Here is a 16,922-nt window from a genome sequence, read left to right as displayed (position 1 = left end):
AATATATGAAACATAATTAATTTGATAAAATAATTCAAATAGAAAACACATTATAAATTACAACCATCAAGATTCGAACCATCATCCTTCCTTAAGTAAAAACACAATCTAACCAACTCAACTAATTAATCAATTATTTATTTGTATCTATTTTCATATATTTATATCTAAAACTGTTCTATACATATCGAATATCATTGATTATCCCAATTACCGTTGCCTCTGTAGAAAGGAGTTTTTCAAAGTTGAAATTGTTGAAATCTTACTTACGATCAAATATGTTGCAAGAGAAACTCAATGGATTAGTTTTAATCTCTATTGAAAATGAGATTTTGGAAGAAGCTGATATCAAAAGTTTTGTGATTGATTTTGCGTCTAAATGTGCACGACGCCTGTCACTTTTTAAATGAAATTTAGGTGTATTTTTATACAATATTTATATTTTGAATTTTTGACACAACTTTTTGAACAACTTTTATTTATATATACAAATTACTTGAAAAAGTGGCCCAATGTAAGATATTGCACAGGACCAAATTTTTATTGGAACGGCCCAGTGTCGAACCCACAACCTCTGATATGAAAGTGCAACTTGGTGTCACTAGAACATAAGATCTTGGCTACTATTTGCTTACATAACATACTTCGATTCATTCAAAATAGAGAGAATGGTTATTTTAGTCCTTTAATTATATTAAAATAGTCAACTCAATCCCTTAATTATACATGTGACCGTATTTAGTCCCTAAGTTGTTTGTTTAAATTGGCGACCATTTTAGTCCCTTAAATCAACATGGTGTTTGGTTGTTATGAGTGAATTAGAAGAGAAAAGAATTGTAATTTGATCGGAAAAGAATAAGGTGACAATAAAGTGTTAGATATAAATAATCTAACCACACAGAATAGTCTACGAGAAACCTAACCTCGTAGTAGCGGAAGCGGAAGCAGTGTTGGTCTCCAACCATAGTTGATGTGTGATGCCTCTTGGACGGTAGACCGTTAGCCATATTTGACTCATACTTGACTCAGAACCCTAGATGGTGTATGGGTGTCTACTGAGTAGTATGAGTACCGTATCTGAATGTGCTATATAATGAATATCATGTACCTCACCAATCCAAGTTTATATTAGGCATAGAATCTGGTTGAATAACAACTCCTAGTTATTCAGTCCAACCAAACTATTTAACAAGCCTAGTCAACTTGCACCACTTAATTAAGGCTTTAATATATAATATATGATATATATTATTAGGGAAAATATTACATAAAGTAGTAATTCAAATGACATTGTTTGATAGAGAGAAATATAATTTTTGAGAATGGGAAGGAAATAAGTGATATAAAGACTAAACGGTTGAAATCGTCTTGAGTGGCCTTGCCGGTAGGAAGCATGGAGGAGCGTACGAGCACAGAGTCAAGCAACGAGGACACCGACAACAGATCATAGGGGTGAGCCAAGGAAACCTTGAAGCAAGCAGTGGATAGAGGCTTGACGATACAAAACTGGGGCGAGGAAAAAAATTGTTTAAAATGAACTGAACATCACGAGTCTTATTTATATGTCTCACAAAATTATTTTGAGTCTTACATATCAAAATGGCCTAGGATCAATTTTGTAGAGACTAAAGATTCTATTAAATGCTAAAGAATTTATTAAATAGTAGTGCACCACAAGTTAAATATTTTTTATTCTAATAAACTCATTAATATTGTTACAACATTTTCATAAATATGTTGCACAACTAAATGTTCAATAATTTGAACTTATGAATTTATATGAACAAATATAAAATTAATTAATACTCGTGGAATCGCTTGGACTTATTGTTTGACATACAATTCAATTTGCATTGAGATATACGAAAACAATAATTAAATCCATAATCTTTAGTTGAGCATCTTAATGATTTTTTTTTAAATGATCACTCTCACTTTTCTTCAGCAAAATTAATGATACACACACTCATAATTGATTTGAACAACTAATAAAGGAAGATATAATTCCCACCATTAGTTGGACATACTAAATAATCAATATTTGGTTCCAATTAAAGTCCAACTGAATGATGAAGATATAATTTCCCTCCATAGTTGGACATACTAAAAAACAATAAAATACACATTCCAAAACCAAGTTAGGATTTGACTCAAAAGATACATTTTATTCTTGGAATCCAAAAAAAATATATCATATCCCGAGTTATCATTTTCACTCTCAATTTGGGATTTGATTTGCACCCCCTACGCGCGAGAGAGAGCTTCTATACTATATAATTCAATAAGTCTTACAAAAGACTCTTGTATAAATAGTGGTGCAAACCCACTTCCCAAACCAATGTGGGACAAAACCTACTTTAAAGTTTTTTTCCTCAATTTTTCCAACTCAAATGGGTCAACTTTGAGAACCAATTTCTCATTCACCTATTATCCGTTTTGTGTGTACAATATATTAATCCATTCATCTAACTACGAAGAACCCTAATCCACTCTGACCCGACTCAAAATGGAAGTGGACCCCATATATATTTGTACCACAAAATAGCCACTAAAAGTGCTATTTTATGCTATTTTTTCCAACAATCCCCCACATGCAGTTATTTGTTTAAAACATACGACATCGGTTGAGGATTTAACCGACGTCGTATGTAGTTATTTTTTTAAAAAAAATTAACATTACACGTCGATTTTTATTTATTTATTTATTTTGTAAAACATCGACGTGTTAAGTAATTTAAAAAATAAACAACTACAACCAAAGTTGTAAGTTATAATTAATTAATAAAAAATATATGACGTCGGTTGTTTTCTAAAAACCGACGTCATATGTTTTTTTTTTAATTTTTTAAAAATATACAGCGTCGATTAAGTGTAAAAATCGACGTTGTAGATAATATACGACGTCGGTTATATAATCGACGTCGTTTTGTTGATGTACTACGTCTGGAATAACGACGTCGAACGAAAACCGACGTTAAAAGTGTAAAAAACTGACGTTAAAAGCCTTATTTGTAGTAGTGTGAATCAAATTTAGAGATGAAGACACCATATTGATAGAAGCTAGAACAAGCAATCCCTAGGAATGACATTTTTAGTAACAACTAATTACTTGTTACAATTATCATAAATTAGTGACAAAACTTGAAATCAACACAATTATTGTCACAATTTAGTAATTTTTGTTGAGGAATTATAGAGCATCACAAATATTTGTAACAATTTCTCGCAATTCTTTCTCATTTATAATGGTACTAACCAATTGTATTTTTATTGACAAAATAAATTGTCACAAATATTATAAACAAGAGTAACCAACAACTATTTGTCACAAAAAGTATTAAAATTTGTGTCCAGATTATATTTTGTAACAACTACATTCGTTCCCGCCATAATTATAATGCCGCCAAAATGCACATACATTTAGTGACAATGTATGTTACAACACTATTATTCTAGTAATAGTGACAACTTACTCACAACAAATACTTGCCACAATCACAATTACCATATTGTCAATGACCAAAAAAAGGTTATAACAATTATCCCACACAATAGTGTCATTTTTTTCTGGTCACAAAAAGTGTATTATTTGTGACTAAATTATAAAATGACATAAAAGATTTGCCACTAAATGTCTTCATTCTTGTAGCGAATGAAATTCATCTTCCTAATAATTGCTTTTTCATAAAATTTCAATTCCATTCTCCCTTAAATATTTTCCGCGAATCAAATGAAGCCTTACGGTAGACAAAGAGATAATAGTAAAAAAGCTTGTTGTGGTATATATGTATAGTCAAGGAATTGGTCAGTCTTTGATAACCTTACTTCCAGGTAGGGCTCATCTTCGTAGAAAGACAAGAAAGGAACATCATTATAATATTCCAATTATTTGACTAAATCAAAAGACTTTACAGCCTAAATACTAGTATGCTCACAAATTTAATATACTATACATAATTACTATCAGGTCTGATTTGTGCTCATCACAACCTGTGTAGAGTTGAAAGAGTGTCGTGTACTCGTGTCAATTAGTACGTGATTCTTATCTAATGTCTTTGGACTCTTAACACCTTTTGATTTTCTTTTATCTTTTCGTATTTACATGTCATTGAGTTTAGCTTTTATTATCTAATGTCTTTGGACTCCGACTCCTTTTGATTTTCTTTTATCTTTTCATAACGACATGTCATTGAGTTTAGCTTTTGAGAGTAAAAGTAAGAGTCTTTGTAGGACACTTTATTTGATTGACCTGATGCTTAAGTAAATGATAACACTTTTTTTTTTTTATTATTATTAAAACTATATTTTATCATATACTTTTGTTCATTTTGTGCATATTATGATGTGCTAAATTGAGAAATTGGACTAACTAATATGCCTTTGCTTATAGTTTCATCCAATTGCACAATAAAAGAAAAAAAGAAGCATTTTGGAGCGTGATGGGCGGGGATGTGCACCCAATCGAATAGGGTAGTTGGATAGCCGAAGTCAAAGAGGGTGGACGGATGGGTAAAGGAATTAGGTGGACGAGTAGACGAGTGAAGAACTCAGTCGGATGGGCATGTGGGTGGAGTAGTCAGATGGACTGGTGAACAAGCGGAAGTGTTAGTGGGATAGACGGAGGGGTGGAAGAGTCAGGTGGTCCCGAGGGCGAATGAGTGGAAGAGTCAACCAAGTAGGAGGGTGAAGAGTCAAACAACCATGGGAACAAGTATGGGAGTCAAATAGGCGAATAAATGGAGAAGTCAGAAGGAAGAGAAATAATCTAGCAGTTAGACATGCGTGCTGAGGACGGATGTAACACCCCCGATTTCTAACACTAGAGCCTAGATAGATTAAAAACTTATGCAATGGAATGACAAGAATGATTCTATTAAATTAAGGAAAATTAGAACCCATAAACACAGCACAGGGAGGGCTACCGCCACAACCACCCACACTTAGATAATTGCTAGGCTAAACTACTAAGATCCCAACATTCTACAAGTCAAATAGAAAGGGTTCAACATGCCCAATTATCTATTCATCAAAACCCACAACTCGATATATGACTACCACAATAATCCATAAACATTATGCGATGCTGGGCAATCTAAGAATTAATCAATAATAATAATATCTATTCAAGTCTACAATCATAAGATAGGAATTCTTCATTTTTTTATAGTTTTATTTTGAAACTTTATAAGATTGGAATTTTGGTAGAAAAGTATTTTAGGGTCTCACACACTCAGATTATCAAACTCCTTATTTCTAATGATTTAATACAAAGTATTTATATAATTATTTATAATTTTAAAAGCCATGTATCAATTCTCTTAGCCCAAATAGTTCTAAATTCCTAAGTCTAAGGAATTTGTTAAAGCCCAAGAATATACATGATCCAATTTACTAATACAAACTTTAGCCCAAGTTATTCATTTTAAATATATATTTATAATTAGATATATTTATTTATAAATATGATTTTTGTGTCCCAAAATCCTAGGTATATATATAAACATATGTATATTGTTCTCCACTTGGTTGTTCATTTTCAAGAAACCCAAGTCGGTAGCCTCTCCCATCTCCCTCTCGAAATAATCCAGCCGTAGCAGCCCCTCACCCCTCACCTCTCGTCTCTCTCTCTCTCTCGTTATTAGCAGATCGACAACAACAATGAAGCTTCGGCTATATGTATGCTTAAGGTGCGTGATATTTATGCTTAAAGTGTGTAACTTGTTGAAACTTATTGTGCGCCATTTTAAAACCTTAGGTGCGTGGTTTGTGTTTTTATGGTGTGTGGCTTGTGTACTTAAGGTGTGCACGGGAGGGAGAGAGACCACCAGACCTACTACTATTGGCCACCGATGTTAAGAGAAAAGAGAGGGAGATGGAGGGTGAAGAGGTCGCAGATAGGTCTGTTGGTTCGTTGACATATTGTTCTTCTTCGATGGAGAGAGACGAGAGAGAGAGATTAAAGAGGAAGGGAGGCTACTGACGATTTTTACAATGAACACACAAGGAGAAGGTAATGAACATATGCTTATATATATACCTAGGGTTTTGGACCCAAAATTTATACCTATATAAAAATATCTGAAACAAATAATTTGGGTTAAAGTTTGAAATAGGAAATTGAACCATGAATAGTCTTGGGCTTAAACAAATCATTAGACATAGGAATTTAAAACTATTTGGTTGGCAGATTTGTTTACGATAAACTTTTAGATCAAGATTTTCGTATTCATGATCCAATTTACTAATAAAACTTTAGCCCAATTTATTAATTTTAGATATTTATTTATAATTAGATATATTTATTTATAAATATGATTTTTGAATCCCAAAACCATAGGTATATACATAAATATATGTATATTGTTCTCCACTTGGTTGTTCATTTTCAAGAAATCCAAATCTGTAGCCTCTCCCGTCTCTCTCTCGAAATAATCCAGTCGTAGCAGCCCCTCACCCCTCACCTCTCGTCGCTCTCTCTCTCTCTCTCTCGTTATTAGCAGATCGACAACAACAATGAAGCTATGGCTATATGTATGCTTAAGGTGCGTGATATTTATGCTTAATGTGCGTGAGTTGTTGAAACTTAAGGTGCGCCATTTTACAACCTTAGGTGCTTGGTTTGTGTTCTTATAGTGTGTGACTTGTGTACTTAAGGTGCGCACGTGAGGGAGAGAGACCGCCAGACCTACTACTGCTGGCTGCCGACGTTAAGAGAAAAGAGATGGAGATGGAGTGTGAAGAGGTCGCCGATAATTCTGCTACTTCGTTGACATATAGTTCTTCTTCGATGGAGAGAGACGAGAGAGAGAGATTAAAGAGGAAGGGAGGCTACTGATGATTTTTGCAATGACCCCACAAGGGGGAGATAATGAACATATGCTTATATATATACCTAGAATATTTGGGCCCAAAATTTATAGAGTGCTTTCTTCGCCGGACACAATTTTTTAAAATGGATTCCAAAATGTTACGGAAAAAATAAACCGACAAAATAAGTAAAGACGGAGGCGTTGTAGTAAAAAAAGTAACACTCCTCTAGTCCTCTTTAAAAGGAGTGTTAATTTTTATTATTTTTTTTATTAATATAGCTTTCAATGATTAGTCAAAAAGGTTAGCTTTTATTATTTTTTACGAAATGTTGATGATTACTCTAATGATATAACTAGATTTTAATGATTAGTTAGTTATTAATGATTAATTGATGCTTAGATGGTTAATTGATGATTAGTTGTATGATTTTTTAATTATACAATGTGTACGACGGATTTGAACTATTAAATTGGACCAGTGAATAATACATATTATCTTTCTTTTTAACTTGTTACTATTGTCTCATTGTTACTAAAAACCACTTATTAAATATTAATTATGTTATATAATTACAAATTCTTAATATAATTAATAATTAATCATTACTAACTAATCATCAATTAATTATTGCATTACTATCTTATCTTTTAACTCACAATAATAATTGTTGCACAAGTATGACAAAATAATAATTTTATTATCATCAATCCAAATAATTAAAAAATCATACAAGCTCGTAAGGGCAGCCCAAGTGGTAAGAGAGTTACACCTTCAGTCGAGAAGTCGTGGGTTTGAACCTCAAACCCTTGGGTTTGAGCCAGTCAGCTATGGGTAACCTAGGCTGGTTGTGAGGAGTGGGTTTACCTCGTTAGTCCAAAAAAAAAGCATAAAATTAATCAATTAATTATTAATAACTAATCATTGAAACTAGTTAGTTATATCATTCGAGTAATCATCAACATTCCGTAAAAAATAATAACAGCGAACATTTTTGACTAATCATTGAAAGCTAGAATGATCATTAAAGTAATCATTAGACATTTGTAAAAAAATAATAAAAGCTATTAAGAGGAGTGTTACCTTTTTTATTACAACACCTCCACTACACCCGTTTTTGCTTGTTTTGCAGGTTAATTTTCTCCATAATATTTTGGAATCCAATTCAAAATATCCTATCCGGCCGGGTAATGATTCAAATTTATACCCATAAAAATATCTAAAACGAATAATTTGGATTAAAATTTGGAATAGGAAATTAAATCATGAATAGTCTTGGGCTTAAATAAATCATTAGACATAGGAATTTAAAACTATTTGGTTGGCAAATTCGATTAAGACAAACTTTTAGATTAAGATTTTGGTATTCATGATCCACTTTACTAATACAAGCTTTAGCCCAAGTTATTCATTTTAGTTATTTATTTATCTAGATATATTTATTTATAAATATGATTTTTGAATCCCAAAACCATAGGTATATACATAAATATATGTATATTGTTCTCTACTTGGTTGTTTATTTTCAAGAAACCCAAGTTTGTAGCCTCTCCCGTCTCCCTCTCGAAATAATCCAGCCGTAGCAACCCCTCACCCCTCACCTCTCGTCGCTCTCTCTCGTTATTAGCAGATCGACAACAACAATGAAGCTCCGGCTATATGTATGTTTAAGGTGCGTGATATTTATGCTTAAAGTGCGTGAGTTGTTGAAACTTGAAGTGCGTCATTTTAAATCCTTAAGTGCGTGGTTTGTGTTCTTATGGCGCGTGACTTGTGTACTTAAGGTGCGCACAGAAGGGAGAGAGACCGCCAGACCAACTACAGCTGGCCGCCGACGTTAAGAGAAAAGAGAAGGAGATGGAGGGTGAAGAGGTCGTCGATAGGTCTGTTGCTTCGTTGACATATTGTTCTTCTTCTATGGAGAGAGACGAGAGAGATTAAAGAGGAAGGAAGGCTACTAATGATTTTTGCAATGAACACACAAGGAGAAGGTAATGAACATATGCTTATATATATACCTAGGGTTTTGGGCTCCAAAATTTATACCCATATAAAAATATCTAAAACGAATAATTTGGATTAAAGTTAGGAATAGGAAATTGAATCATGAATAGTCTTGGGCTTAAATAGATCATTAGACATAGGAATTTAAAACCATTTGGTTGGTAGATTCGTTTAAGATAAACTTTTAGATTAAGATTTTAGTATTCATGATCCAATTTACTAATACAAACTTTAATCCACGTTATTTATTTTAAATATTTATTTATCTAGATATATTTATTTATAAATATGATTTTTGAATCCCAAAACCATAGGTATATACATAAATATATGTATATTGTTCTCCACTTGGTTGTTCATTTTCAAGAAACCCAAGTCTGTAGCCTCTCCCATCTCCCTCTCGAAATAATCCAGCCGTAGCAGCCCCTAACCCCTCACCTCTCGTCGCTCTCTCTCTCTCGTTATTAGCATATCGACAACAACAATGAAGCTCCGGCTATATGTATGCTTAAGGTGCGTGATATTTATGCTTAAAGTGTGTGATTTGTTGAAACTTATGGTGCGCCATTTTAAAACCTTAGGTGCGTGATTTGTGTTTTTATGGTGTGTGGCTTGTGTACTTAAAGTGTGCACGANATATGTATATTGTTCTCCACTTGGTTGTTCATTTTCAAGAAACCCAAGTCTGTAGCCTCTCCCATCTCCCTCTCGAAATAATCCAGCCGTAGCAGCCCCTAACCCCTCACCTCTCGTCGCTCTCTCTCTCTCGTTATTAGCATATCGACAACAACAATGAAGCTCCGGCTATATGTATGCTTAAGGTGCGTGATATTTATGCTTAAAGTGTGTGATTTGTTGAAACTTATGGTGCGCCATTTTAAAACCTTAGGTGCGTGATTTGTGTTTTTATGGTGTGTGGCTTGTGTACTTAAAGTGTGCACGAGAGGGGGAGAGACCACCAGACCTACTACTACTGGCCACCGACGTTAAGAGAAAAGAGAGGGAGATGGAGGGTGAAGAGGCCGCTGATAGGTCTGTTGGTTCTTTGACATATTGTTCTTCTTCGATAGAGAGAGACGAGAGAGAGAGAGATTAAAGAAGAAGGGAGGCTACTGATGATTTTTACAATGAACACACAAGGAGAAGGTAATGAACATATGCTTATATATATACCTAGGGTTTTGGGCTCAAAATTTATATCCTTACAAAAATATCTAAAATGAATAATTTGGGTTAAAGTTTCGAATAAGAAATTGAATCATGAATAGTCTTGGGCTTAAACAAATCATTAGACATAGGAATTTAAAACTATTTGGTTGGCAAATTCGTTTAAGATAAACTTGTCTAAGATTTTGGTATTCATGATCCAATTTACTAATACAAACTCTAGTCTAAATTATTCATTTTAGATATTTATTTATAATTAGATATATTTATTTATAAATATGATTTTTGAGTCCCAAAACCATAGGTATATACATAAATATATATATATTGTTCACCACTTGGTTGTTCATTTTCAAGAAACCCAAGTTTGTAGCCTCTCCCGTCTCCCTCTCGAAATAATCCAGTCGTAGCAGCCCTTCACGCCTCACCTCTCGTCCCTCTCTCTCTCTTGTTATTAGCATATCGACAGCAGCAATGAAGCTCCAGCGATATGTATGCTTAAGGTGCGTGATATGTATGGTTAGAGTGCGTTAGTTGTTGAAACTTAAAGTGCACCATTTTAAAACCTTAAGTGCGTGATTTGTGTTCTTATGGTGCATGACTTATGTACTTAAGGTGCGTAGTGTGTTCTCAACTAAAGGTGCACCATTTAAAAACTTTAGATGCGTTGTTTGTGTTCTTAACTTAAGATGTGTGGTTTGTGTACTTAAAGTACGTTGTTTTAATGCTTAAAAGGTGAGTATCGCACAATCGCACGGAAAGTTTATTAGTGGCTAGACCCAATAGGTAGAACACAAAGCCCCGCCACGAGAGCCCAATGGTCCCACAGGATTAGTAGCAGGGGCTCGAAGCCCCCTGCCATGGTCCTGTAGTACTACGACGCTTGGTGGCAAGGCTTCAAGCCCTGTCACCCCACTCCTGCCGCTACACACGGGATTTGCCCGCAGGCCTCGCGTGCCCACGACTAGTCCCATGTGCAAGACAAAGGGGAGGCAGTAGCCTCCTCTCGCCCTGTCTTCTTTGACTCCACACCTGCAAAACTCCATTAACAGACTACATAACATCTCCATTCCCTCCACAACAACGTTATATCACTAATAACATCAATCCCACATCAAAATAAACACAAAACACTACACATTTTATCATACTTGAACAATAAACAATAGAATGCAATATAATCATAGATTACAAAGGTAAAATACTAAGTTTGGGAGTAGGTTATACCTCAAATTAAGCTCCAAATGCCAAACACTTATGTTGACTCTTAAGCTTGCCACTTCAACAGGAAACCTGTGGATCAACCAAATCTTCATTCATTTACTAATGTTATTATTATCATCTCCACTCAATACCCATACCTATTTCAATATCAACTCCTTTCCAATAACAAATCCATCATTATCATCCAATCAATAATCCATCCACCATCATCATACTTATTATTATTAACTAGTTTTTCTCATGCGCGATGCGCAAAAAATAGGTGCCCAATATTAATATTTTATATTAAAATTTTAAATTTATTTAGATTTTAGATATTTAAATTACTGTAAATAATAATAATAATAATAATGTAAAATATTTTTATAAATTTTATATTTATATTTTAGAAAATAACTAACATATAACTCCAATATATAATATGTATATATATATATTATTATTATTGAAGAAAATAAGAAAATATATAGTGGATGTTTGTGTATGGTAACAATAGCGGAAATATAACGGAAGTTATAAAGGTAGGGGTATGTTTGCCTAATATATTGTAAAGTACAACTTTTAATGAAGGGTATAACCTTCATTCACACTTATTATGTTTTTAGATATTATCACCCGCTTCATCATACCATAATTAGTCTCATAATCTCAACATTACAATCCATTATTATCCAACCACCATTTAATAATCACCGGCCATTTAGTAATCCTATCATCATCATCCATATCATCCTTATACATCATATCTCAATAATCCATAATCATTGTCTAATCATCATCATCTAATCATTAGCCAACATTTATCATTATTATCAACAACTAATTACCATGCTTAATCGTTAACCCATCACTTATTCCATAATCATTATTTAATTACTAATAATCCAATAATTAAACCTTAATCATCAATAAGCTTTAATCACCTTCATTAACAACTAATACACCATACTTAACCATTAATTACCTTCCTTAGTTATTGTTAATCCATCTTAAGCTGCCATCTTCATCAACAAACTTCAATAACAACAATGACAACTTGAGTTACCTTCTTCACTGCCAAACACCACCATTGACGCTGCTGTCGAGTGTTTCACCGGGAAGGAGGTCGCCGAAAGAGATGGGGGCCGGAGCTCGCTCGCCGCCGCTGCTCTGCCTCGCCGCTGCTGGTGGAGGGGAAGGATGGAGGCCGAAGGTGGAGGCTGCCTGAAGTGGAAGAGAACAGGTCGCCGGTCGTCAATGCCAAGCTCCACCGCCGCTGCCCTGCCACGCCGGAAACAGAGGAAGCCGGCGTCGATCTGCTGTTGCCGTAGACCTGCGAGAGGAAGGGAGGTTGCTGGTCGCGGCGGTCTCTTGCTGATTGCAGGTCGAAGGTGAAGGACGGCGAGAGGGAGAGGCAAAAGAGAGATGGGGAGGGAGAAGGGTGGTGGTGGCTGCTGGTGCTTGACGCCGGAATTTCATTGTTGTTGGTGTTGTCTGCTACTGAAAGAGAGAGACCAAAGTAGAGAGAGAGAAACGAGTGGCTGCTGGGAGAGAGGATGAACGGTGCAAAATATACTATTTATAGCTAGGGTTTGGGTCTAGAAATCATATTTTATAATTATATATATATATATATCCATAAAGAGTCATAATCAGGTGTGGTCGTGTCATATCGTGTTGTCAGTGCGGTCGCACCACTATGTGTACAGATATACACCACTCAATGTTAGAAAATACACCACACAAATATGCATCGTTAGATATGCATCACCAAAAAACACACCACTAAATATGCAAATATACACCACACAGTGTTAGAAAATGCACCATTGAGTAGTATATATTTGTATACATAGTGATGTATTTCGCACCATCCGCACGGGAAAGTGCGGTCACATTTGAATAGAAATCTATGCATAAATATATAATTTTAGGTTAAGGCTTGGGCTAGGAAATTAGATTAGGAATATTTTTAGGCTCAAACAAATCATTAGACTTGGGAATTAAGAATCATAAATAGGGGAATTGATACGTGTAAAATGACTCGACATGTTCGTCTCAAATACCGTAGATTATTTGGGTCAAGATTTTGATAAATAAATTTATTGCTTAACTAGAGTTTTTAAACCCATAAATAATTATATAAATATTTTGTTTTAAATCATTCAAAATAAAGAGTTTAAAATATTTTATTTATAAGCTAATTTGGCAAAATAATCGTAGGAGAAATATATATATATATATATTTGTTTATTTATTTATTTATAGTTTTATTTTGAAAGTTTACAAAATAAGAATTTTGATAGAAAAGTATTTTGAGCACAATGGACAAGCGACCAGACGGGTGAAGCGAGTAAAAGTTCAAGAGAGGAGGTCATGAAGAGAATTAGTGAAGTCGATCAGTAGTGCTGACTCGGGGTTGCGCCTACTGGTACTTCTTTCAACATAAAAGGGAAAGGAACTCTTACCTTTGGCCTATGAATAAGGAATTCGATGTCGTCAAAGACCTTGTGGTCTAGTGGCACCCGGCTGCGTCCCCATATGGGAGGGGGTGAATTCGAGCCAAGTTAGATTATAACTTCTTATTCTAGTCTTCTTGTGGCAAATTATGCTCTGGACCCAGGTCCACCCTGCAAGGTAGACCTGAGTCCAAAATTACGTAGTTTTTGTCTTTTTAAAAAAAATAAAAAATTAGTAAACATATTGCTGAATATAGAGTTGTCCAAAAATGTGTGAATGTAGAAGTTTCAAAGTGTGAATGTAGAGTATAGGACCTGTGAATATAAAGTTTTGAATGTGTGAATGCATAACAGTGGTAATATAGTTAATAAACATATAATCCTGTAATGTGTGAATGTGGAGTTTACAAATTGTGAATGTAGAATATAGTGTATGTGAATGTAGAGTATAGTGTATGTGAATGTAGACCCAAGTCCACCTTGTAAGGTGGACCTGGGTCCACGGCATAACAACAAGTTATGCTATGGACCTGGGTCCACCTTGCAATGTGAACTCAGGTCTATGCTCACAAATTTAAAACTCTATATTCACAGTTTTAACTCTTAATATATAAAATTACATTACTCAATACTCATAATTTTTGAACTCTATATTCACAATTTTGTTATATACATTCAAAAATTGTGTTATACTGTTGAACATAGAGTTATTAAATTGTGAACATAGAATTATAAATTTGTGAACATAAAGTTATGAAATTATGAATGTGGACCCGGGTCCATGGCATAAGTACGGTATAAAACCATTATTTAGGACTATACATTCCAATTTGTAATTAAATTATCTATTTACCTCTTCTTCTTTTTTCTTTTTTTTTTGAAAACATCTATTTAGCTCTTGAAACTTGACTAATTCAAAAAAGATTTAGACAAACTAAAATTCAATTTGAATGAGGCAAAGTACTTGCGTAATATATAATGTGGATAATTTTTTTTTAATAACAAAAAAGAATAGAAATCATCAACAGATGAAATCTAATTGATCAATGTAACCCCGTTCTAGGCGAGGAATAAAATTTACACCATCCTCACTCCCGTTCCTTGAAAATCTTTTGTTTCCTTGACTTCAATGGATGGAGAACCAAATTCCTCATTGGGTCCTGCATTTATAGAAAAATAAATTATTAAATGGTTAATTAGATAATAATAAATACGGAGTAGTTAATAATATTCATAGCATCATTTTTTTTTATCATTATTACTTAATCCATAATTTCCAAAGAATTTATTACCACAAAAATCCTGTAAATTTATCTTTCCATTTTGCAGCCGTCAATTCCCCGTTCTACCCTTCCACTCAACACATTGCTCAGTAGGCCTGGCCTTCTGCTTCCCAGCTTTCAACGGACACGGGGTCTGAACCGGCGGAACCATGCAGTTATACTGCACGCATAACGATGAGCTTATCGGAATCTCAGCCGTCGGATTGATCTCCATTCCGGTCAGGTAGTTGTGCTGTAAATACAGAATCTGTATATTCGCCGATAGTAACCGCTTCACTAAGCCGCCGGGGACTTGACCCCAGAACCGGTTGTTGTTAAGGTATAAGCTCTGTACGGTCGAGAAAAATGGAGATATTTCACCGGAAAAACGGTTGAAACTGAGATCAACGGTCTGGATTGTCACCTGACGAACCGGCAAAATCGGACCGGAGAATTTGTTTCTCTGAAGTTGCAGATTTGTGATCGGGAAACTGAATATGATTCCCGGAATAGAGCCGGTGAACTGGTTCGAGCTTAGATCGAGATAGTTTAACCGGTTTAGCCGGGTTAGGATCCGGTCTACTGGGCCGGCCAGCCGGTTCCACGGCAAAGAAAGGTACTGAAGCGAGGAAGGGAAAGCATTCAGTGGGAGTGAACCGGAAAGGTTGTTATGTCTTAGTTCGAGCCGGGTTAGGGTTTGGGAGACAAACGGAGGGACTGAACCGGAGAGACGGTTGTTACAGAGAATGACGTTGGATAATGCCGGCAAGGCTCCGATTTCCCAAGCAATACTTCCGGTGAACCGATTGAAACTGAGATCAAGCGTTTGTAGTCTCTTGAGCTGACCAATAGCCGCCGGAATCCTCCCCGACAAAAAGTTCCGGCTGATGCCTAGGAACCTGAGACTTTTCAACTGCGACAGATTTTCCGGCAATGTACCGATTATCCTTCCCGGAACCACAGTAAACTCGGCGAGAGCAGAAAGCTTACCAATAGCCGGGTCAATTTGTCCGGTTAAACCGGGCGACCCGGCTGTGGAATCACCGAGATTCAAGGAGATAACCCTATCAGCATCGCAGATAACACCGGGGAAATTACAGGGGTGGGAAGTGAAATCCCAGGAAGCGAAAAATTGAGAACCAGGCAAATCATGCAAGCTTTTCCGAATAGCCTGCAAAGCCAAGAAATCTTGGGGGTGAAGAATGGGAATCGCAAAGGTGCAGGTAGAATAATGAAGAAGAAGGGCGAGAATGGCAATGAAAGATGTAATGTTAGCAGATACAACACTCCTCATCGTTAGAGCTAAGCCCAGATGAAATGGCAATGTGACACTACTATACTATACACTGCAAATAAAGATTGAGAGCATAAATTATTTGGGAAGGGAAAAAGAGTAGAGCAGTAGAAGAGTAGGTGGGTTGGGTTTAGAGAAAAATGAAATTGCAGTTGGTTGTTGCAGATAAGTGAAGGAATTATTGGTTCTTGGTGAATACAAATAGCGATTCGGTAGCTTAGGAGAGAAGATGGCGGAAATGCAGCACTGCAACTGCAACTACGAGGTGAATCTTGTGAGGGAGTTTTCCCTTCCATATCCCCGGTGAATTCTATTTTAATTCTTACCCTCTTACTTTAACTTTTGCAATCCCTTGTTTGTTTGCTGAAAAATATTTTATGGGAAATGAAATTCAAATTATATGAAAAATAAATTTTAAAAATAAATAAATTTTATTGCTTGATTGGTGAAAAAGAAATTACTGTAAATATTATTTCCATTGCTTGGTTGAATTTGAAATGGTAAAGAATTATGAATATAAAGATCAATATCTATATCTATATCTATATCTATATATATATATATATAATAACAGAAGTGCCTAGCAAGAGTTTTTCCCCCAAAACTGGAGGGCATTTTTATAAAACCAAACTCATAATTATTTTAATAAAAATCATTGATAAAAAAATGATAAACATGGAAAGAATATGAAATATTCCTATAAATTTTTGTCTGCAATCAAAGATA

At 35.0% G+C, this 16,922-nt stretch overlaps 1 protein-coding gene and 1 long non-coding RNA gene across 3 annotated transcripts; both read right to left on the bottom strand.

Annotated features, from left to right (window-relative positions):
• Positions 1 to 522: 522 nt before the first annotated feature.
• On the bottom strand, positions 523 to 12,716 carry LOC116026033. 2 transcript variants are annotated; one of them, XR_004099765.1, is made up of 3 exons: positions 12,248 to 12,716; positions 11,206 to 11,271; positions 523 to 1,506 (listed from the first exon to the last, which is right to left on the bottom strand). It is a non-coding gene; the product is annotated as an uncharacterized LOC116026033 (long non-coding RNA). The 2 variants fall into 2 exon arrangements; XR_004099764.1 differs by lacking the exon at positions 523 to 1,506 and having other exon boundaries at positions 11,024 to 11,271.
• Positions 12,717 to 14,961: 2,245 nt separating this feature from the next.
• Positions 14,962 to 16,353, bottom strand: LOC116026326 (receptor kinase-like protein Xa21). The gene has a single exon (XM_031267810.1). The coding sequence runs from the start codon at positions 16,194 to 16,196 to the stop codon at positions 14,973 to 14,975; it is 1,224 nt and encodes a 407-aa protein (XP_031123670.1). The 5' UTR covers positions 16,197 to 16,353; the 3' UTR covers positions 14,962 to 14,972.
• Positions 16,354 to 16,922: the final 569 nt, after the last annotated feature.

The sequence above is a fragment of the Ipomoea triloba genome, chromosome 7, assembly GCF_003576645.1.
Source record: "Ipomoea triloba cultivar NCNSP0323 chromosome 7, ASM357664v1".
NCBI classification, from domain to species: Eukaryota; Viridiplantae; Streptophyta; class Magnoliopsida; order Solanales; family Convolvulaceae; genus Ipomoea; species Ipomoea triloba.
Note: the sequence above shows the minus strand (reverse complement) of the source record. Positions and strands in the feature narration are given on the sequence as shown.

Coding starts and splice junctions, on each gene's coding strand:
- LOC116026326 (XM_031267810.1), bottom strand. CDS start 16,196: ATGAGGAGTGTTGTATCTGCTAACATTACATCTTTCATTGCCATTCTC.